The following is a 21,076-nucleotide window of genomic DNA, read 5'->3' as shown; positions in this document are numbered from 1 at the left end:
GGGCTCCCGTGTGCCTGTGCCGGGGCCAGCGTTGGCCGAGGGTGCCGGGAGCTGGGAGCACCCACTGCTTCCCTGCCCTGTACCCCACAAGGAAACATGGGGTTTCTTTGGGGGAAAAAAGCCCAAGGATGTGGAGAAAAAGCCCTCCCCGCGCTCTCTGCCCCGGCGTGGTGCGGTGCCAGCGATGTGGCCACAGTGCCAGCTCTCCGGCTGCGGTGCCAGCTCTCTGGCCGGGTGCGGGGGCTCGGCGGTGGGCGGCGTGCCTGGGATGCCGAGCTCAGTCCCCGCGCCCTTCATCTGAGCTCAGGACAGAGCCCGGCCAGGCCTGATCCTGCACCCATCCTGCTCCACCAACCCGGCTATTTTGCCCTTGGGGAGCTTTTTGCCCCAACTACCTTTATCGCAGGCAAAAAAAATCCTCAAAACAGGCATTTCTTAACCCTCCCTCCCCAGCACAGGGAACCCCCCTCAACTCCTGGGGTGTGCCGGGGCCAGGGAAGCAAGCGAGAGGCGATTGCAGGATGCGACCCAGTGGCAGCGGTGCCGGCACGCACCGAGGGCACGTGCGGATTTGTACATTATTTATTACAAAATATAAGGTTGTGTGTACACCCACCTGGCTGCTGGGCTTCTCCGGGGGTGCCCAGACCCGTGTTCCCCCCCCCCCAACTCCTGCCCCATCGCCTCCCGCCCTGCACGGTAGCACCGTCCCGGCGGCTCCTGTTTGCCTTGGGCCCGGTTCAGCCGGCTGGCGGCGGTGCAGGGGGAACCGCGCCAGCTCCCCGTGGCCGGGGGACGTGGCAGCTGAGGGGGGGAGACACACACATCCATCCAGCCCCTCAGCCCCCTTGGCACAGGGATGCACCCAGCACAGGAGCTGGAGACCCACTGGGTGACCCCAGCCAGGGTGAAGGGCAGCGAGTCCGTTTTGGACGTCTGTCTGTCCCCCCTGGGTTGCGGTACTGGGTGGGTTTCGCAGGCATCCCCCACACACACACCCCGTGCCCCATCCCACCCGTGGCTCCCGGCGGATGCTGTAATGGAACAGGCTGCATTTACGGGGCCAAACCCCCCCCCCCACTCCCAGGACAACGTTTCCCTTTTACAACATGGTTTGGCCATGACGCGGCATTTTTTCACCCTTATACTGGCTGCGGCCGCTTGCGAGATCAAATGGGACACGGGGCACCCAGGGGGGCGTGGGGGGGGGACGGACACGTTTGCCAAACCAGCTGCCAAACCCCAACCCCTCTCCTCATCCCGCCTGGACGAGAACCCACCGACGCCGGCACGTTGGGTGGGCGACGCCGCGGCGCAGCACGGGAGGAGGCGCTGGAAATGATGGGACCCCATCGCGGGGCTCCCACCCCCAGAAAACTTGGGTGCTGCCCATCCCGGGGTGCTGGGAGCTGCGGTACCGGGATCCGCGTCCGTCTTCACCGGGGAAGGCCGGCGGATGCTCCCCCGCGGGCACCGCTGGCGGCAGTGCCGGGGGGCCGGGGGGGGAATGCCAGCGGGCAGGATTGTTTTCCACCATCTGGTTGGCTTGGTCGGAGGCAGCTGTGCAGGCAGGGCAGATGGAAGCGGCTCCTGCAGCTCTGCTGCTATTTATGGAGTCGGGAAGAAAAATGGGGCGAAAAAAGAGAAAAAGCAGCCATGCGAAAGGGCCAGTCGGACGCCCCCGTTTGCAGCCCCTTACGCTCACAGCTGCGCCCTGCTCCTTCTTGCTGGATCCCATCCCAGCGCCGGCCGGGACCTCCCGCATTGTGCCACGGGGTTGTCCCGGGCACTGGGGGCTGGAGGGGGCTGGAAGCAGGGGAGAGCTAAAGGGGTGGCCGGGAGCTCCCCCCACTCCCACAGACACAGAGAAGGAGCCAGGGGCACACATGGAGGGATGTGCCGGGGTTGCAGGAGGTCCGTGCTGGGTGTCCGGCCCAGCCCTGCATTCCCGAGGGCTGGAAACCTGCCCGGGGTCAGGGGTTGGGCTGGGGGCTGCAGCCAAAATCCTCCTGCTGCTCTCCCCCAGGTGTGGGACTCTCAGCTCAGGAGCTGAAGCCGCGGTCCCCATCCCAAGGGTCCTGCACCCTCCAGCCCCGGGGACAAGGAGCCCTTTGGTCCCAGTCCCGGCCCCAAATGCCCCCTGCGCTGGCCAGGGCTGGCTGGACCCTCAGCTCATCCGTGTGCTGCGGAGCATCTTTGGGTACCAAAATAACCCCCCGGCCCATCCCGGCTTCCAGGCGATGCTGAGCCTTGCAGTCCAGCCCAGGGCTGATTACACGGCTGAGCGTCCAAGGCTGCCAGCTGGGATGCTTTTGTCTGTAATTCTCGTAATCGTTAGCAGAAACCACCGGCACGCGGCTCCGCGTGACCCGTGGCGGCTCCGGAGGGGGGTACCCGGTGGGGGGAGCCCCGCGGGGACCCCACACCGGACCGACAGGCTGCAGGATGGAGAACCCAGAGGCGTTTTCTGCAATACAACAGCTTTGGGGTCAAAACCCACTCTTTTTTTGCCTTCTCAGCCCCTTGTCACGGGCGATGCCCCCAGCTCAGCTCCGTGATGGGCAGGTGGGAGGCTGGGGCCGGAGCGAGAATCCCCTTGGGTCCCCCATGGCTTTGGGCAAGCGATGGGGTGTGGTGGGTCCCGGCCATGGGTTTTTGGGGTGGGTGAGGTGTGGGTGCAACATTACCCCGCTCCCCGCTTGCACCCAGCGCTGGCGGGGCCATCCGGCTCCGACAATGCCTGGGAAGCAGAGACAGGGATGGAAGAGGGAAACCTCCCGGGAGAGCTCCTGGATGGCAGGACCATGGGACGTGGGTGAGGGGGCACAGCGAGACCCCGTGGTATCCCCATGGTGATGAGAAAGGCAGGTGGGGGCAGCCGGCGGGGCCAGGCTCAGCTGCTTCTTGTTACCCCCGGACCCCGGCCAAAAGGGAATAGCAAAGCAGGGAAGGGAAAAAGGAGCCCAGGAGCCGGCAGCTCCTGTCCCGCCCCGCCAGCAATTAAGGATGGCCGGAGCCCAACGTAAATGAGCGGGACGGTGCGCCGCCGCATCGGCACGTCCTTCGGTGCTGCCGGGGCCCCCACGGCAGGGATGGGGCTGCCGTTTGCTCGGCTCCCCACCCGACAGCATCCCCGCATTGGGGTGCATCCCCCCAAACCCCCACCAGCCCCGCAGGGAGGAGGGAGCCGGGGTTCGGGCAGTGGGAAGGGGGTGCCTCCATGCTGCACCCCACAAGCACGTCCTGGCACTGGCCGGGAACAAAAGCTGCTCTGAACAGCAGCCGGGAGCTGGAAAGTGCCTTGGGAAGCTGCTTGCTTTCTTTTCCTTTCTTTTCTTTTTTTTTTTTTTAAATAATGGAAAATATAATGACAGTGCCTAAATTAAAATAATAAAAGAAAGCAACCAAAAAGCCAACCGAAAATAGGAGAGAAACCAACGTTTCAGGCTGAAAGGGAACAGGCGCAGGCAAGGGATGAAAGGGAAAAGCTGAGGCGCTGCACCCTCCCGGGAGCCTCCTCTCAGCCCCCCCTGAGGGGCTGGGGGGGGGCCATGCTGCCCCACCACCTCCCTTGAGGCAAGCCATGGCGTGAGCAGGGTGCAGAGCATTGCTGCCATGGCAGGAGCTTCTCCCGTGTGCTGGCCCTGGCCGCCGGCCGCCCAAAATGTGCCCCTGCACACCCCATCCTTGCTGGCTTTGCACCGTGGTCAGCACTGCTGCTTCAGGGGCCGCATCCTGCCCAGGGCTCCAGCCCCAGGGGATGCAGAGGTGTCTGCTCCATCCCCTGCCCTGAACCGGAGCATCCCTGGGGATCCCAAACTGGAGCATCCCTGGGGATCCCAAACTGGAGCATCCCTGGGCATTCAGAGCATCCCTGGGCACCCGGAGCATCCCCAGGCATCCAGCCATGGGGGGGACACGGGAGGTGCCAGCTCCCTGTCTCTGCCACGATGGCAGGGCCAGGCCGGATCCAGCTGCCGAATTCCAGGCCGTCTGGCCAAGAGACGCTGCTCTGTTCCCGCCGGTCCCTCCGGACAACCTGCTGGAGGAGGAAAACAAATGGCCCTTGAACACGGAGGAGCAGGAGGCGAGAGACCCCAACCCCTTCCAAAACGGGGGCACCAGGGCGGGTATCGCTGTATGGCTCCCAGGAAAGGGGCCACTGGAAGTCAGGATTTGGGGGAAAACAGTGGAAAGAGGGAGAGGGGCTGCTTGGAGCACTAACACTTGCTTTGCAAAGCAAGCCTGAGCCAGGACGCCGTGGGGACAGCTGAGCTCCACCGCGCCAGGGCGGCTTCGGGGCAGCCCTTGACAATGCACATTCCTCTCCCAGTTGCTTTTTAGATATATTTTTTAAGAGTTGCATCTCAATATCTTGCTGTTCAAAGTGAGCTGGTTCTGGAAAAAACATCCATTCCCTTTTTTCAAGCTATTTTTGAAACCTTTGGCCTTCATTCCTCTTCAGGCTCCAGACCATAAATAATAATAACAACATACTTAAAGCCTTTACGCTGACAGCTCACCGAATCTGCCAGAGCCTTTTAATTCTCCAGATGTTGAAAATCTGACTCAAAAACTTGAAGTTTGGTAAATATTTTGTGTGTTTTTCATTTTACAGCCATTGCTTTTTCTATCACATGAAGCAGCAGAATAAAAATACTAAAAGTGGAACAACTATTTCTGGAGCTGGGGGGGAGGAAAGGTGAGGCGGTGGCCGCTGTCTCTGCGTGCCAGGATGCAGCCAGAGCATCCCTGGGGCTGGGTTGCCCATGCCAGGACTCTGTGCCAGGGGTCTCGGCTTCCTGGCACAGTTGCGGTGGCAGGAGCAGTGGCACCAGCAGCTGGCTGCGGAAACACGGTGACTGCAGGAACTCCCCCAGCCCCCTCAGCCCCCCAGCTCCGACCTGGCCTGGGCTGCTCCTGGTAGGCACCACCTTGGCTGGACTTGGATTTATTTGGGTGATCATCTCTGGTGCGAGGGGCGGTGACATCCCCAGCTGCAGTGTCACTCCAGTCCTGCATCCCACACTCTGCATCCCACTTCCTCTATCCCACATCCTGCATCCCATAGTCCATATCCCACATCCAGCATCCCATATCCCGTATTTCATATTCCCATATCCCCATATGTGCATTCCACATCCCATATCCTAGATTCTGCATCCCGTATCCTGCATCTAGTATCCCATACCCTGCATCCTATACCTCACATCCTACAGCTCGCATCCCATATCCTATATCATGTATCCCATATCCAAATATCGCATCCCACATCCCATACCCTATATCCCCACATCCTGTGTCCCCCATCTCCTCCCAGCCCCACAGAGTGGCAGGGAGAGGACCTGGCAGGACAGTCGTCCCAGTCCCCCCAAGTGCTTTGGGGTCCTTCGGGGCCATGATGAACCGGCTGGCGTTGCCTTTTCTCAGAGGACATTTCCCTGCTGAGAAACACCAGCAGGAAAAGCATTAAAAACCCCAGGATTTTAGCACAACTCCTGGAAAAAAGAACGTTTTGAATTTCTCCCCAATGCTGGCTTAGCCCCACTCTCGGCCTCCCAAAAACCAGCCCATGCGGTGGCTGGACCACGATGCTGCTCCCTAAGGATGGGAGCGGAGGGCTCGCAGCCCTTCCTCCCCCTTTAACCCTCCTCCTCCCCTCACCAGCTCTTCCCCCACATAAAAACCCTCCCGAACAGCAGGAGCCAGGATCATTCTGGACAGGGATGTCCCATGAAAGCCTGGACTGGCACGGACATCACAGGGCCAAGCGCTTGCCAGAAGCCAGGGCTGGATCCTGGCCCCAGAAGTGCCCCTTTGCCCAGGCAGAGCCGGGGCAGCCCTGCTGGGCAGAACTGGGCTGGGGGGGGAAGGCTGCGCTGCAGAAGTGTTTGCAGACTGGTACCACCTACCCCAGTAACCCCACACCCTGGGTACCCCTGTACCCTGGGTACCCCACACCCCAGGTACCCCATAACCTGGTTACCCCAAACTCCAGTTATGCTGTACCTAAGGTAGCCCTGAGCCCAGGCACCCCAAACTCCAGTTACTTTATACCCCAGGGACCCCATACCCCCATTTCTCCATACCCCAAGTACCCCATACCCCTAATTCTCCATACCGCCAGTACCCCAGACCCTGAGTACCCCATACCCCTAATTCTCCATACCCCCAGTACCCCCCACCCTGAGTACCCCTGTTGTGGTTGAACCCCCACCAGCAGCTCAGCCCCACGCAGCCGCTCGCTCACTTCCCCCCGCTGGGATGGGGGAAAGAATCGGAAGATTAAAAGCAAGAAAACTCATGGGTTGAGGTAAGGACAGTTTAACAGGTAAAGCAAAACAAGGAATTCACTCACTGCTTCCCATGGGCAGGCGGGTGTTCAGCCATCTCCAGGACAGCAGGGCTCCATCACACGTAACGGTGACTTGGGAAGACAAACACCATCACTCCGAACGCCCCCCCCCTTTCTTCTTCTTCCCCCAGCTTTGTATGCTGAGCATGACATCGTATAGGATGGAATATCCCTTGGGTCAGTTGGGGTCAGCTGTCCCTGCTGGGTCCCCTCCCAGCTCCTTGTGCCCCCCCCAGCCTGCTTGCCGGTGGGGTGAGAAGCAGAAAAGGCCTTGACTCTGTGCAAGCACTGCTCCACAATAAGGAAAACATCTCTGTGTTATCAACAGTTCTCAGCACAGATCCAAAACATAGCCTCATACCAGCTACTATGAAGAAAATTAACTCTACCCCAGCCAAAACCAGCACAACCCTGTACCCCTAATTCTCCACACTCCCAGTAACCCATATCCTGAGTACCCCCTATCCCTAATCCCCCATACCCCAGGCACCCCATGTTCCGGGTATCCCATACCCCATTTACACCCCCGACACCCCCATTACCCCTTGCCCTGGGGGACGCTCTGCCGTGTGTCCCCCCACCATGGGCACTGTCCCTACTGGCAGCTCCATGGGGCTGCATGCACGCCCACAGCCCCCCAGCTCTGCCCCCCAACTCGCTGGGACACAGGGCTGGGGTCACCCCCCTGCAGCGGCGGGGTCCCCCCCAGCATCTGCCCCAGCCCTGCCTGTACCAGCCCCGGTGCACGCAGGGGCACAGCACCAGCCCCACGAGAGACCTCGGCAGCCCAGCGGCCATTCAACTCCCCCGGATGCTGCTCTGTCACAAACCACATGATTTCCTGGAAAGTCCCACTCTTTGAGAAATGAAACTGTTTGATTTTAGGGGGAAACTCAAGCTTGCTCCCAGCCCAGTGTGTTTTTGCCTGGACAGGGCAGCACAGGCAGGATGGAGGGCTGCAGCCCACACTGGTTGCCCCGAGCCAAGCAAGCTTGGAAGATACACGTGGCCGTGGTCTTCTGTGTGGTCGTTGTGGCGCTGGCGGTAGTCCTCACCACCATGTTCTGCCAGCCGGCCGCAGTCCCTGCGATGGTGGGGAATTGCTCAGTGAGGCTGGAGTGGCTGGAGGAGGCGCTGGCTGTCACCAACCGGTCCCTCACGGAAGCCCACCACCAGTGGGAAGTCTGCAGGAATAAGCTGGTAGGTGCTGGGGTTCTGCTGGCAGGTGGGGGGCTGGGACCCTATGGGGAAACCTGCAGCCCCCCACCTTGAACTGGGTGCTTTTGGCTGGTGCGAGGGAGCGCCCGAGCCGGAGTCTCCAGCCCCTTCCCTCTGCCGATGCTCAGGGTGAGCTGGAGGGGCAAGCCTCGGAGCTGGAGCAGGCTCTTGCCAGGGTAACCCAGCTGCAAGGTGAGTCCTGGGCAGGGTGAGGGCTCCGAGGTGGGGGGTGTGGGCACAGACAACAGCCCCTGGGCTACCCTGACCCCCAGCCCCTGGGTCACCCTCATCCCCATCCCCTGAGATACCCGGATCGCTGTCCCCTGGGTGACCTTGATCCTCATCCCATGAGACACCTTGATCCCTGTCCCCTGGGTCATCCTGATCCCTGTCCCCTGTGTCATCCTGATCCCCATCCCAAGACACCCTGATCTCCATCCCCTCAAGTCACCCTCATCCCTGTCCCCTGGGACACCCTGACCCCGGTCTGCCGTCACCTCCCTGCAGAGGAGAATGGGAAGCTCAAGGCAGAGGTGACCCAGCAGCAGAATCAGCTGGAGGACCTGGAAAGCAGCAGGTGAGCCCCACGCTCCCCCACACCACCCCCAGCCCCACGCTCTGTCACCAACTCTCCCTGTCCCCCCCCCCAGGAATGAGCTCCAGCTGCAGAACGAGCACCTGCAGAAGGAACTCCAGGACTTGAGGAGCCAGCACTCGGGTGGGAACAGGCTCCTTGCCACGTCCCTCAGCCTCCTGGTTCTCCTCCTCCCTGGGATGCTCCTCCTGTGAGCAGCAGGAACACGGACCTCCATGATTCCTCGTCCCCTGACGTGGGGCGAGGAGGAACCATCCCCGTCCAGCCTGGCAGAGTCTAGGGGTGGCAGCGGGTGCAGTGTCTGCTGCAGGAGCCCGGTGCCTGCTCAGCCCTGTCCCGGGACCGCCTATACCTCCTTGCATGCTCTGCTTGCCAAATTCACCCTATTCACCGTGGCGATATCCTGGGGAGATGATTTCCCTCCAGCCACCAAGGACTGTGCCCAGGGCAAGAGAAGGGGACTGGGGCATGTGCTGGAGGGCACAGAGACATGGCAGGGCTGCCCTGAGCCGAGGGGTCCACAGGCACTTCACGGTTAGGTTATTTTTTAATAAAATTCAAAAAAACCTTGTGGAAATCCAGCATCTTGTTGCTCCAGCACCTCTTGGGGACCCAGAGCCCTGACCCTGCTGCACGGTGCGGGTAAGGGGGTGCTGCAGATACCCCTCAGGTAGACTGCAGCCTCAGCATTCCCAACATCCACCAGACCCCAACTGCATCCCTGCTTGTCCCTGCAGCTGTGACCTACGGCCGGGCGCCGGGGCAGAGCATCCTCCCACCTCCAGCACAAACAAAGTCTATTCTGGGCTATGACCTGCAAGAAACCACAGCCCAAAGCCGTGTTTGGTGAGAAAAACCCACACGCGGTAATTACGGCAACCCAGGGAGCGACCTGCCCTGGGGATGCTGGCACATCCCGGGCAGCCGCCGCCGGAGCAGGCGAGCAGTCCCGTGTCCCCCTCCGGCATGGACCCTGCGGTGCCCAAGGCCACCCTGAAGGTGCTGGGACTGTGCGTGATGCTGCTGGTGCTGGTGGCGGCGGTGACGGTCTCGGTGGCGGTGATGGTGTGGCGCTCAGAGGCGGTGGGGAAGCTACGGGGCTGCCGGGAACGGGCGGCCAACGAGAGCCGGGAACTGGGGAACCGCGTGGCCGAGCTGGAGCGGGACCGAACCCGGCTGCAGCAGGCGGCGGCGGCGGCCGCACGGGCGGAGGATGCTCTGCGGCGGGAGCTCACCCAGGCCCGCGGTGACGGCAAGAAACTCAATGTCAGCCTGGCGTCCTGCCGGGAGCGGGCGGTAGGTGCTGGCAGGGATGGGGGCCAAGGGGGTCCTCGGCCAGCCGGCTGCATGCACGGCAGTGGGGGGAGCGACGTTGGGGCGGAGAGGGGGATTTCTGGGAGAGCTCAGTAGCCAAGACCAGGGTGATGCTTCATTCCTTGGGGGATTTTGACCAGGCTCGTGGAAAGCCCCGGCACTGATGGGAAGGATGCTGCAGATGCACAATCCCCGGAGAGCAAAGACTGGCTGCAAAGATGAGCCGGGAAGGGGGAGAAGCAGCTCTGGGATGGGTGGACCAGCAGCACCCCAGGGGTGCATGGCCACCTTCCTGCAAGGGACACCCCAAAAGGGGAGTCCCGGCTGCTCCCGGTCCCTCGGCACAGCCCGGGTCCTGCCATCCCCCTGCCCGGGTGCCCGTGCCCAGCCAGGGGCAGCTATTCTTAGCTGTGACCAAGCTGCTCCATGCACATATAATTACCCCGTCCCAAAGCAGCAGCGGAGGCCGGAGCTGGTGCGGAGCTGCCATTTCTCTCCTCCCAGGTATTTTTAGCTGCGGCCCTGGCTGGGAAAAGGCCTGGCCCCAGCACCGCGGCCGCAGCCCGGAGGAAGAGCCGGGTCCCACCGCCCCTCCGGGGCTCATCCGGCCGAACAATGGCCCGGAGAGGCTGGAAAAGTGCTCCCACTTCCCAGGGCTGGCGCCGGGATTGGGGTTGGGCTGTGCAGCCTCTTGGGGACCCGACTAGGGGGGAAGCCCCATCCCCTCTCAGGCACTGGGGATGCCATTCACGGGGCGCTTGGGTGACCTGGGGCTCCTGTGACATCCCTGGTGCGCCAGCATCCTCACCGAGCTCAGGCTGAGCCATCCCCCCAGGCAAGAGGGATTTTCCCCAAATCCATGTCCCTACCCCTTCGAGAAACATAACGGGGGGAACCTAAGGCCACCAGGAGCATGGGGGACAGCTTGGGGACATGGGGCCGTGGTGAGGAGGGTCAGACCTCCAGCCGCAGATGAAGAGACGGGGAGAACGCTGCCCACCCCTGTCCCCACGCCGCCGTGTCCCCTCTCCCCAGGCCAGGCTGGAGGCCAACGTGACGGCGCTGGGGAACGAGGTGCTGGCCCTGCGGCGTGAGCGGGCTGAACTGGCCCGCGGCAAAGCAGCTCTGCAAGGTGAGCTCCATCCCCCCGGCAGCAGCGGCGTGGGGCACAGGTCCCCCCCGTCACCCCGCTCAAGCAGCTCACCCGGGGGTCCCCCAGCCCTTTGGGCAACGCCCGGCAGAAGGGGCTCAGGTTTGGGGTGCGCGGGTGACCCCCATTGTCCCCTTCGTCCCGCAGAGGAGCTGGCGCAGGGCAAGGAGAAGGCGCTGGGGCTGCGGCAGCGGCTGGAGGCTGCGGCGGAGCAGCAGCGAGCGCTGCGGGCGCGCGGGGAGCAATGCGAGGCCCGGCAGAGAGAGCTCGAAGCCACCCTGTAAGGTCCCTGTCCCCCCCCCTCCATGGGCTGAGCACCCACCCTCCCAAACCAACCCAGCCCCACACCCAGCTCCTCCACCACACTGCCCTGTCCCTCTCTGCCCATGGGGACCCTCCGCCCCCCCATCCCCAGGGGGGACAGCGACACCCCCTCACGCCACTCCGCTCTCCCCGCAGACGGGACTACGCGGCCGAGGTCGACGCGCTGCGGCGGCGGCGGGCGAGGGACCGAGCGACTGGGCGCAGGTGCCCCCCATCCCGGTACTTTCTGTGGGTGCTGGCCTACCTGCAGCGCTTGGGAAGGGGGGGCACACGACCCAAGCATTAGTTTGGGGAGGGGGCTTCACCGGTGCGGCCAGCCTGGGTGCTCACGGCCACTCTTCCCGGCAGGTGCCATCGTCACCGGTGTCCCCAGGGGAACAGGACCCGGGGGCTGTGTGGGGACTCACTCCCTGCTCTCTCCTCTTTTGCAGGAAAGGCTGAAGCCCCACAAACCCCCCGACCCCCTCCCTGCCGGGGGCTGGGGGCCGGGCACCCCCCCCACCAACCCCAACGTCGAGCCCATCATTCCCAGTCCCACAGCGCCCCTTAGCACTGGGACCCAGCAGCGGCTCAGCCCTGACTGGAGCTAGCGTGTCCAGATGAACGACGCTGGTGGTCACCGTGTGCCTTCATGCCACCCTGTCCCGATGGCACTCTCTATCCCGATACCACCACGTGTCCCGATCCTGTCGCCTATCGTGACGCTGCCGTGTGTCCCGATGCCACAGCCGGAGCAGGACGGCAGGACCAGAGGGGTCGGTTGTCCGGCTTTTGGGCAGAGTTTTAGCTCAACCAAGGGATGGTTTCCCCCACCGACTGCTTGGAGCTGCTCCTTAATCAGCTCCAGGGTTCAATGCCACGCTCCCAGCACGCTCCAGAAACTGGGAACACTGGGCAGGTGTTTGGGCAATAAAGGCTGCTCTGCTCACCGGGACGTCTCCCTGTGCCACCAGCTCAGCCATCCCCAGAGCCCTGCTCAGTCACCACACGCCCCCCAGGACTTTTTAACCGGGCTCTGCCACCGCGGTGCCAGCGGCTGCCAGGACAGGACCCGGCTCTGCCAGGGACCCCACAGGCACCCTGGGGTGGGGGGGGGCCCAGCCAGGGATACGGTGCCGAGGGGAATGGGGATCATCAGCTGCTGCTGTTTTGCAGTCGCTTCCCGGCATCTTTGATCCGCTTTGAAGAAAGTTTCCAGGAAAGTTGCAGATTTTCCTGCCGTCGCGGTATCCTGTGCAGAGGGCAGGCAGGCTGCGCGCAGGCATCCGGCCTCCTCCTGCCTGCGCTTTCCATGGGACATCATTGCCCCCCGTGCCCCTCGCTGCCCGCCCCCCCTGTCCTGGCTTGGGGGCCGGGGAAGGTGCTGGCAGGCGGTTTTCCAGGTGAAAGTGCCTCTGCGAGATGACCCCCGCTTGTGTCGGGGGGTCCCCAGGCTGCAGAGCCTATGGAGGGGGGACAAGCCCCATTCCTGCACCCCAAACCCAGTGGTCCCAAAGTGGAGACCCCAGCCCCCCAGCAACTTGGGACAGGGAGGGGAACCAGGTAGAGCCATTCCCATGGCCCGACCTCAACGCAGCGCCAGCCCTCAGCATGGGAAAGCTTAATTATAGCCGGGAGGCTAATGGGAAAATGGGACAGAGGCAGGGTCTGCAGCCTGGCGGGGGGGCTGGATACCCCGTTGGGATGCCCGGTGACCCCAGGAGGCTGCGGGGAGCCCATGGGGCGAGATGCCAGAGGGAGCATCTGACCAGAGAAGCCACTGGCATGTTGGGGTCTTGGGCTCAGGGGTCCGGCAGAGCCCCGGCAGTGTCCCTGCTGTGGGGCCGGGGGGGGCCGGGGGGTGACTCACCGTTATTTGCAGCTCAGGAAGGAAACGTCAGTAGCTGAGAATGGATTCAGGACCGACACCATCCCGACCATCGCAGACACTTCCCGGTCCCCAGGGACCACGGCACAGCCAGAAGGCAGGAAACAGCAAGCGGATCGGGGTCAGCGCCTGGCGTGGCCCCACACCTCGGCCCCCCCCAGCCAGCCCCCCCCAACCCTGGCTGGGCATCCTGCAGAGCTGGGGGGTGTCCCAGGCACAGTCAGCCCCTCCACCGCAGCCCAGGGCTCCCATGGGATGGGGACGGGGTGGCGATGGCCATGGCTGGGATCCAAACATGGTCCGGCTGAGCCCAGATGCCCCATCTGTGGTCACCAGTACTGAGGATCGGATGGGCACCATTCCCCCTCCCTCTGGTCCCTGCCACGGTGCTGCCTGCTCCCGCTGTGACCCCTTTTCCCTGCACTGAGGAGCCCCCTCCATGTCCCCAGCCTGTCCCCAAGCCAGCCCTCACCCCCAGGCTCCCCCTTCAGCCCAGTGTGGGGCCCAGGGGACCCCAGACCTGGAGCGGGAAGGGGGAGATGGCTGCAAACCCACGGCTCTTTCCATCCGTGCCCGGCTGGGCTGAGCCACCACGGCAGCGATGGTGGCATGGGTGGCCGTCCTCGCACGGGGCCAGGGCCAGGCGTGCTCCATGTGCTCGGCTGGGGCTTCCTTGGCAGCCTGGGGATGTGGCAGTGCCGCAGGTGGGCACAGAAAGGTCTGGATTTGCCCCTTGCTCCCTTCCACCGGCTGCGCTCTGCCCAGCAGAGATGTCCCCGGCAGGGGACAGACCAGGAGCAGCTCCCCGGGCCCCGTGGCAGGATGGTGGCTCTGTGGAGTGACAGCACCCACGGGAGCTGCAGCCACAGGTTCCCACCAGTGGCTTCATCCCACGGCCCCACATCACCCACCCCAGCCCACTGCCAACCCTACTTGCAAGCCAGGACCTGGCCACATCCTTCCCCTGTCTGCGAGCTGCCTGCAAGCTGCAGGAGAGCAGACGTGGAGCATCAGTCCCTGCGTGCCACCAACCCAGTGAGCCGTGGGGTCCACTGGTGACTCGCGTGCCACCATCCCACCATGAGGACATGGTGCCAGGACCAACCCCGGGGTGCCCGGTGCAGGCGGTGGGATCCTCCTCCATCACCCCACCAGTGAGCGTGGGCAGCCGCAGCCCACCCTGCCTGCCCCTGGGGACTCATTCCCTGGGCATCCCCAGTGCCTGCCGTGCTGGGGGCTATTTTTGGGGTGAGAGCCGGTCCCAGGGGAGCGCTGAGCCCCAGCACAGGGAGGGGGAGCAGGGTCCCACGCTTCACCCCCCTCTGTTAGCCATCGGGAACAATAGTCCTCCTGCAAACAGAAGCTGCATCGTGATAACCCGGGAGGTCTGAGGCATCCGGAGAGGCAGGAAGGAGCCCAGCAGAAGGAAATATTAAATACAGCAATATAAACACGGCGGCGGGAGCGAGCTCCACCCCGGCGCGGCCCCGTTGAAAGGGGCTGCCGTGGGGTGGGGTGCGCAGAGCATCGGTGGGATGGAGAAGAGCAGCTACGCCATGGCCAAGTTTGGTCTGGAAGCCAAGGAAGCGATGCCCAAGCGGGACTGTGGTTTTTATGTGAAGTATATCTTCCTCTTCACCTCCCTCATCCAATTCCTCATCATCCTGGGGCTGGTGCTGTTCATGGTGTACGGCAACGCGCAGGCGGGCACCGACACGCACCTTCGGCTGCTGGAGGAGCAGCTGCAGGATCGCTACAACAAGATCATCACCCTCAGCGGGAGGAACATGAACCTGACGCGCACCCTCAATGCCACCCTCAAGGAGAAGCAAGGGCTGCAGGTCCTCGCCCAGAAGGTGCAACGGGACCTGGATAAGTGCAATAGCACCCAGGGTTCCAACCCCATCCCCAAGGTGAGCCCCCCCCCCCCTCCCCCGGGGAAGGAAGGAAAAGCCCCCCAGGTATTGGGGGCAGCAACCCACCCATGGGTGCTGGGGGCTGTGGGGAGCTGGGACCTTGCTTCAGCCCCGCAAGCTTCAGCAGGGATGGATGGGGGGGCAGAGCCTGCTGGCCACGCTGACATGCCCCCCCCCCCAGCCCCGGGGGGGGGGTCAGCCCTGGCATTCCAGAGGCAGCCACTGGCTGAGGGGGTTCCATTCTCACAGCCCCCCCCTCATCCTCCTCAATCCCCCACCCTCGCCAGCCCCCAGCACTCTCACCACCACCTGGGGGGAGCAAGGCGATGCCGGGGGGGGGGGGGTCCTTGCAGGACACTCTGACCCCCCCCCCTCTTCCTCCCCTTACCTCAGCTGCAGGAGATGATGAAGATCATCTTCTACCAGAAGATAAAGCTGGACGAGTGCCACATGACCATCAGCGTCATCAATGCCAGCTGCAGTGGTAAGGGACCCCCCCCAGGCTGTCGCCCCACCCTGGGCATCCCCCTCCCAGCCCCCTGGGGACCCCCAGCATCCCTTGGGGACCCAGCACAGGCTGTGCAGGGGGTCTGCCCCCTCCCCGGGCCAGGCAGGGGTGTCACCCCAAGATGTAGGGTGGGAGTTAGTGGTGGTGGGAGGAAACCATGCACCCCAACCCTGTGCCCCCCCTTCCAGCCGACAAGGCGCTGCTGCGGAACCAGCTGGACCAGACAGCCCTGGCCAAGAAGGAGCTAGAGGAAAACTGCCGCAAAGCAGGTGCCACGCTGACCAAAGCCACCCAGGAGCAGGAGAGCTGCCAGCGGGACCTGCTCAACACCAGGATCACCTGCGAGCCCGCCAAATCCAACCTGGAACTGCTGAAGCACGAGTGCAGATCCTTGAGGTCCGACATGAACTACTTCTTCCAGCGCATCAAGGGCTTGGCCGTCCCCAGCTGCAACGAAGTCAACGACCAGGTCACCTGGTTGACGCAGCAGACGGAGGGGCTTTTCCTCTGGCAGCAGGAACGGGAGACCAAATACATGGGGAAAAGCGTCTGCGACATGAACATGCTCCAGTGTCACATGAACTGCTCCAGGGAGAAGCAGGACTTGGACAAGCGGCTGCAGGACGCTGAGAAACAGGTCAAGGGCAACCAGGAGGAAAAGAAGAAGCTGCTGGTGGAGAAGGAGCAGCTCAGCAAGGAGCTGGAGGAGAAGAGCAAAGCTGCCGCGCAGGCTGGGTACTTCAAGGAGCAGCTCAACATCTGCATGGGCTCCAAGGTGAGGGAGCTGCCGGGGCACGGGGACATCCCTGGGCACCCTCCGTGGCCGTGCCGGGAGCACACGAGGCTGGGCACGTACCTTTTTCTTTTGCACATGCCCTTCTGCAAACGCACCTTGGCACAGGCATTTTCTTTTGCACGTGCACTTTTGCACACACATACTTTCTTTTGCACACACATACTTTCTTTTGCAAACACACTTCCGTACGGCTGCGAGTACACCCCAGGCACGGACAAGCCGCTGCAGCACCCCCAGGCCCCCTTTTTGCCCAGAGGTGCGGTGCCGCGCGGGCCAGCGGTGCCGGCGCTGACCACCACCATCCGCTCTCCTCCGCAGATGGACACCTTCTTCGACATCACGGGCTCACGGGTGCTGGGCAGCAGTGGGCGGCTGGGACCCTTTGCCAGCACCGGCTCCTACGTGGATGCTCTGAGGAACCAGGGCATCTTCGGGAATATGGGTGAGTCCTGGGGAGGAGGGTGGGGGACTCGCTGGGGACCACTGTTCCCCTCACCACCACTGCTGCCCAGCCCAGCTCAGGGCCCGCTCCTCCGTCCCACCAGGCAAAATCAATGTGGAGGAGATCCAGCGGACGGTGCAGAAGATCGTGGAGCAGTACACGTCCACCCTGAAGAACACCAGGTGAGGGGGGCCAGCGCGGGAGCCTGCGGGCTTTGGTGGGGGGGAGGTGAAGGCAGCTGGGGGCACTGGGGGCCTGATCCTGCCCTCTCTGCAGCGGCTAACGGCCGAGCGGTGTACGGAAAACGGCGGCGAGGGGCTCGAGGACAAGCCCAGGAGGTGCTTCCCACGGCATGGATGGCAAAATCCGACCGGGAGCGAGTGGCCGGCACCACCGCCATCCTCCCCCTGCCCCTGGGGGGGGCCACCAGCATGGCAGGAGCCAGAGCCAACCTCCCGTCCCCTTCCCCGAGCCCCCATGTTCGTCCTCTCCCACACGCTCGCCTCCCCTGCGCATGTACCCGTATGCTTGGAGACGGGGCGGCCGGCAGCTGTAAATAGAGCCAGCCCTGAGCACCGACACAGCTCACCACATGTGTGTCTAAATGCCTATGAGAGGGGATGCAGAGGCCACGGCCGGGATGGGGAGCGGGAACATCCCGTCCCGGCTTCACGCGCCCCTCTGGGGCGGGAAGCGTGCGAGGCCGAGCGAGCGGGAAGCCCTTGGCCGCCAAACCCTGGCAGCCGCATCCTGCCACCAAGGCCCCTCCGCACGCCGGGACATGGGGCCGGGGTGCAGCGGCGGGCACAGGACGCGCCGAGCGCGGTGATTAATCGCCAGCTGCCGCTTGCTGATTTACAGCCGTGCTTCCCACTCCTTCCTGTTGAAAGAGCTTTTCCTGCCTGTCGGGCTGCCCGCACGCCATCCCCTGCCAGCACCCCATCAGCGGCACATAGCGCTCCCGGGACATCCCCATCCAGCACCCCCAGATCCCACACGGGTCCCCCCCCCCCGGTCCCATTCGGGTCCCCCAGGCTGCATCCCTCCCGGGATACAGGCAGCCACATGCTCCTGCCACCCTCCACTGCCGGAGGATGGGAATGCCACCCAGTCTCTGCCCAGCCCCTGGAAGAGCATGGTGCCGGGGTGGGATGGGGGGTGACAGAGGGACTCCCCCACTGTCCCAGCTGCCCCCACGCAGCCTGGCTGTGGGACCGGGGAGACCCGCTCGCTGCCAGAGGATTTCCTGGAGCTCTGCTATAAATAATCTCGGAGCACCAGGCGCTTCCGGAGCCTGGGAGACCCAACTGGGGGGTTGGGGGGTGGTCCCTGGGGAGCCCCCACCTTTGGGGTTGCAGTCCTCAAAGCTGCCAAGTGGGTGCAAGACCTGGGGGGAATCCCATGGCTCCCCAGACTGGGGCTGTGCCCCAGGGGTCCCAAGACCCCCACCGGGGCTGGGAGTGCACTCGGGGTGCTGGGACAGACCCGCCAGGATGCTGAGCCCCACAGCTCCCACGCCACGGCACGGGAGGGGATGCCCCAGGGGGGAAGCCCCGGGGTGGCTTTTCCCTTCCAGACACTCCAGTTCCTTGTTTGTCCTCCTGGCCAGGAAACGGGGCCTCTCCCAGTGTTTTTTTCCATGCCTGGGGCTCGGGACACGCTCCCCCCCGGCCAGGAAAACACCGCAGCCCAGCACGGGGACGCCGAGCCCCGCAGCGTCGGGGACCAGAAAGGGGGAAGGACGCCAAAGCCGCCGAAGGCACCATGGTTTAATACCAGGACGGAGCCAAAAGCTCCCCTTGCTCGCAGTCCTCTCAACGCCGGTGGCACCGCAGCCAGGGGACCCCCCCCTCGCTGCACCCCTCACTTGCCAATGCAGAAGTCCCTGAAGATGATGTCGAGGACATCCTCGGCGCCCACGTGGCCGGTGATCCGGCCCAGATGCCGCCGCGCCAACCGCAGCTGCTCGGCCGCCAGCCCCAGGTCCTGCCGGCGTTCCCGGCTGTAACGCGCCAGCGCCGTCACGCAGTCGCCCAAGTGGAGGCTGTGCCGGCTCTGCGTCAGGCTGGGGGAGCCTGCCAGGGGGTCTCCGCACCTGGGGGCCGGGGAGGAGGGAGAAACCAGCCTGGAGCACCCCTCCGAGCTGGGACGGGGTGGCCGACGTCCCCGCGCCTTCTCCGTGCCCCCACACACTCACAGCCGCGCCAGCTGCTGTGCCAGCAGCTCCAGGAGGTGGTCGAGCCCCTCGCCCGTCTTGCAGGAGAGGAGGGCGGCAGGGGGCAGGGGGTCTCCCTGGGTGCAGGCGTCGCGTAGGGTCCCTCCGCCCCCCTGCAGCAGGTCGGCCTTGTTGAGCACCAGGATGCAGGGGGGGGCAGTGGGGGGCAGCAGGGACCCCAGGGCAGCCCCCAGCCCAGCCGGCTCGGCGGGCACCGCCGCAGCGTCCAGCACGGCCAGCACCAGGTCTGCTTGCTGCAGCCTGAGGAGTGGGGGGCGGCAGGGTAGGGCAAGGGGCCGCATCCTGCCGCCTCCCAGTCATCCCAGCCCCCACGGTGGGGGCTACCCCCAGCCCGGCCTCCCCCAGCCTCACCGGTCTCGTGCGCGGCTGACCCCCTCCTGCTCGACGGGGTCGGTGGCATCGCGGAGCCCGGCCGTGTCGCTCAGCACCAAGGGGTAACCGCCGACGTTCAGCGCCACCTCCACCACGTCCCGCGTCGTCCCCGCCACCGGCGACACGATGGCTGCTGGACGCTGGCCTGGGGGGGAAACAACACGACACAGGGCTCAGGGGACGATGCCAGGGACCCCCCCTGCCCTTTTGGCATCGGGGACGGCAGCCACCGATGGGGAGGGGGAACCTCGTCCAGGCTGTGCGCAGCCCCCCTGCGCCCCACTCACACAGCAGGTTGAGCAGGCTGCTCTTGCCCACATTGGGGGGGCCGGCGATGACGGCGTGAACCCCACCGCGGAGCAGCTCCCCGCGGCGCCCGTCCTGCAGGTGGGCACCGACCTCCTGCTCCAGCTCCCGCACGGTGGCATCCACTGCAGGGAAAGAGCCGGGGGGGGACGACATGGTGGTGGTGGGGGGACAGGAGGGACAGGGTGTCCGAGTCCCACCGCCGACCCTGCCAGCCCTCACCTTGGGACAAGACCTCTTCCTCCACGTTGTCATCTTCACTGAAGTCGATGTAGGCTTCGAGGTGGGCAAGAGCCTGGGCGGTGCAGGGGGGGCGGTGGGGACAGCCCAGCCCCATGTCCCCAAGCCACCAGGCACCAGCGGAGGAACCAAGGCGGCCGGATCCGAGCCCACACCCCGACACCCTTACCTGGGTGAGAGTCTCGCTCCAGCGCTGGTAGAGCCGTCCCAGCTCGCCCTCCATCTGCCGCAGCGCCTGCCGCCGCTGGGCCTCCGTCTCTGCCCGGATCAGGTCCCCCAGCCCCTCGACCGCCGTCAGGTCCAGCTTCCCGCGGCGGAAGGCTCGTCGCGTGAACTCCCCGGGCTCGGCGGGACGCAACCCGGGCAAGCGCCCTGCCAGCCGCGGGGTGAGCCCCATTCCTTGAGCTGGAGGTACCCTCCGGTAGCACCCCCAGGGAGCAGGAGCCAAGAGGGGAAGGGGGGGGAGGAAGAGGAACGGGGGGAGCCTCACCCAGCGCCCGCAGCACCCCGCTCACCACCGCCGGCCCGCCGTGCACGTGCAGCTCGGCGCAGTCCTCCCCGGTGAAACTCTGGGGACCTGCGGAGCAGGGGGCACGGCTTGGATGGGCACCAGCTGATCCCACCGCCGTGAGCTGCCCCCCCGGCTGGATCCGGCGTACCCCATCCCTTCCCCTCCCGTGGCATCATGCATGCCTCTGACCCCCCAGGGGTTTTTTGGGGGGGGGTCGGGAGAGACCCCCTGCTAGCAGCTGTACTGCAGCTATATACGATCAGTGCACAGGGGCCAGCGTCGACCCTGGACCATCCCCACCGGCATCCGCACTCAGCCGGCTTCACGGTGCCGGGGAAGCCGAGAGGGGCCGTGCCGGGCACCAAGACCCCCACCAGGCACCGAGCCACGATGTCAGCCCTACCTGCGAACCAGACGACGAGGCCGCGGTCCAGGGGCTCGGCGGTGGCGGGGTCTCGGATGCGTCGCAGGGCCAGGACGCGGGGTGGGGGCAGCTCGGGGCGCCCGGTGAGGCTCTGCAGGGCCCCGCGGCTGCCCGGTCCGCTGGTACGGATAACGGCCACCCCACAGCGCCCGTGTCCCGAGGAGACGGCGAAGATGGTGTCCCCCCACGCCGCGGTGCACAGGTGCTGCGCCCACCTGCGAGGGGGCAGGCAGCCCGGAGAAGGGGTGCAGGGGTCCCTTCTCCGCACCCCCCAGATGGGCCAGAGAGGGTGCAGGGATTTGCAACCCCCCATTTACCCCCCGGGACCCCTCCCCCTGCACCCCACAGACCCAAGGGGGCTCCCACTGGGCTCTGGGGTGCAGACCCCTCCTGCCTATGCCCCTCCCCCACCTCAAGGGCCAGGGGTGCAGCCCTTCTTTCTACACTCCCCCACCCCAGCTTGCACCCCTCCCCGTGCACCCCACCAGGCCCAGGGCGGGCA

The 21,076-nt window shown here is 64.7% G+C and overlaps 2 protein-coding genes across 2 annotated transcripts in view; one reads left to right on the top strand and one right to left on the bottom strand.

Annotated features, from left to right (window-relative positions):
- Positions 1-14,105: 14,105 nt before the first annotated feature.
- Positions 14,106-17,030, top strand: PLVAP (plasmalemma vesicle associated protein). Its single transcript, XM_010563206.1, has 6 exons — positions 14,106-14,736; positions 15,133-15,223; positions 15,436-16,022; positions 16,362-16,485; positions 16,589-16,667; positions 16,762-17,030. Exons 1-6 carry the CDS (start codon positions 14,359-14,361, stop codon positions 16,766-16,768), a joined length of 1,266 nt encoding a protein of 421 aa, XP_010561508.1. The 5' UTR covers positions 14,106-14,358; the 3' UTR covers positions 16,769-17,030.
- Positions 17,031-18,348: 1,318 nt separating this feature from the next.
- GTPBP3 (GTP binding protein 3 (mitochondrial)) overlaps positions 18,349-21,076 on the bottom strand; it is a 3,359-nt gene continuing 631 nt past the window's right edge. Inside the window, exons 2-9 of the mRNA XM_010563301.1 lie at positions 20,554-20,789; positions 20,130-20,216; positions 19,809-20,011; positions 19,622-19,694; positions 19,381-19,524; positions 19,073-19,238; positions 18,683-18,961; positions 18,349-18,580 (exon numbers count right to left, since the gene is read on the bottom strand). Of these exons, the coding sequence (XP_010561603.1) occupies positions 18,349-18,580; positions 18,683-18,961; positions 19,073-19,238; positions 19,381-19,524; positions 19,622-19,694; positions 19,809-20,011; positions 20,130-20,216; positions 20,554-20,789 (1,420 nt within the window). The remainder of the gene's footprint in view (positions 18,581-18,682; positions 18,962-19,072; positions 19,239-19,380; positions 19,525-19,621; positions 19,695-19,808; positions 20,012-20,129; positions 20,217-20,553; positions 20,790-21,076) is intronic.

Source organism: Haliaeetus leucocephalus, unplaced genomic scaffold, assembly GCF_000737465.1.
Source record: "Haliaeetus leucocephalus isolate CR32 unplaced genomic scaffold, Haliaeetus_leucocephalus-4.0 Scaffold164, whole genome shotgun sequence".
NCBI lineage: Eukaryota > Metazoa > Chordata > Aves > Accipitriformes > Accipitridae > Haliaeetus > Haliaeetus leucocephalus.
Note: the sequence above shows the minus strand (reverse complement) of the source record. Positions and strands in the feature narration are given on the sequence as shown.

Excerpts from the sequence above, each read along its gene's own strand:
- PLVAP (XM_010563206.1), top strand. The coding sequence starts at position 14,359 with ATGGAGAAGAGCAGCTACGCCATGGCCAAGTTTGGTCTGGAAGCCAAG. Across the intron at positions 16,023-16,361 it reads ACATCTGCATGGGCTCCAAG|ATGGACACCTTCTTCGACAT; the intron begins GTGAGGGAGCTG and ends TCTCCTCCGCAG. Across the intron at positions 16,486-16,588 it reads GGGCATCTTCGGGAATATGG|GCAAAATCAATGTGGAGGAG; the intron begins GTGAGTCCTGGG and ends CCGTCCCACCAG.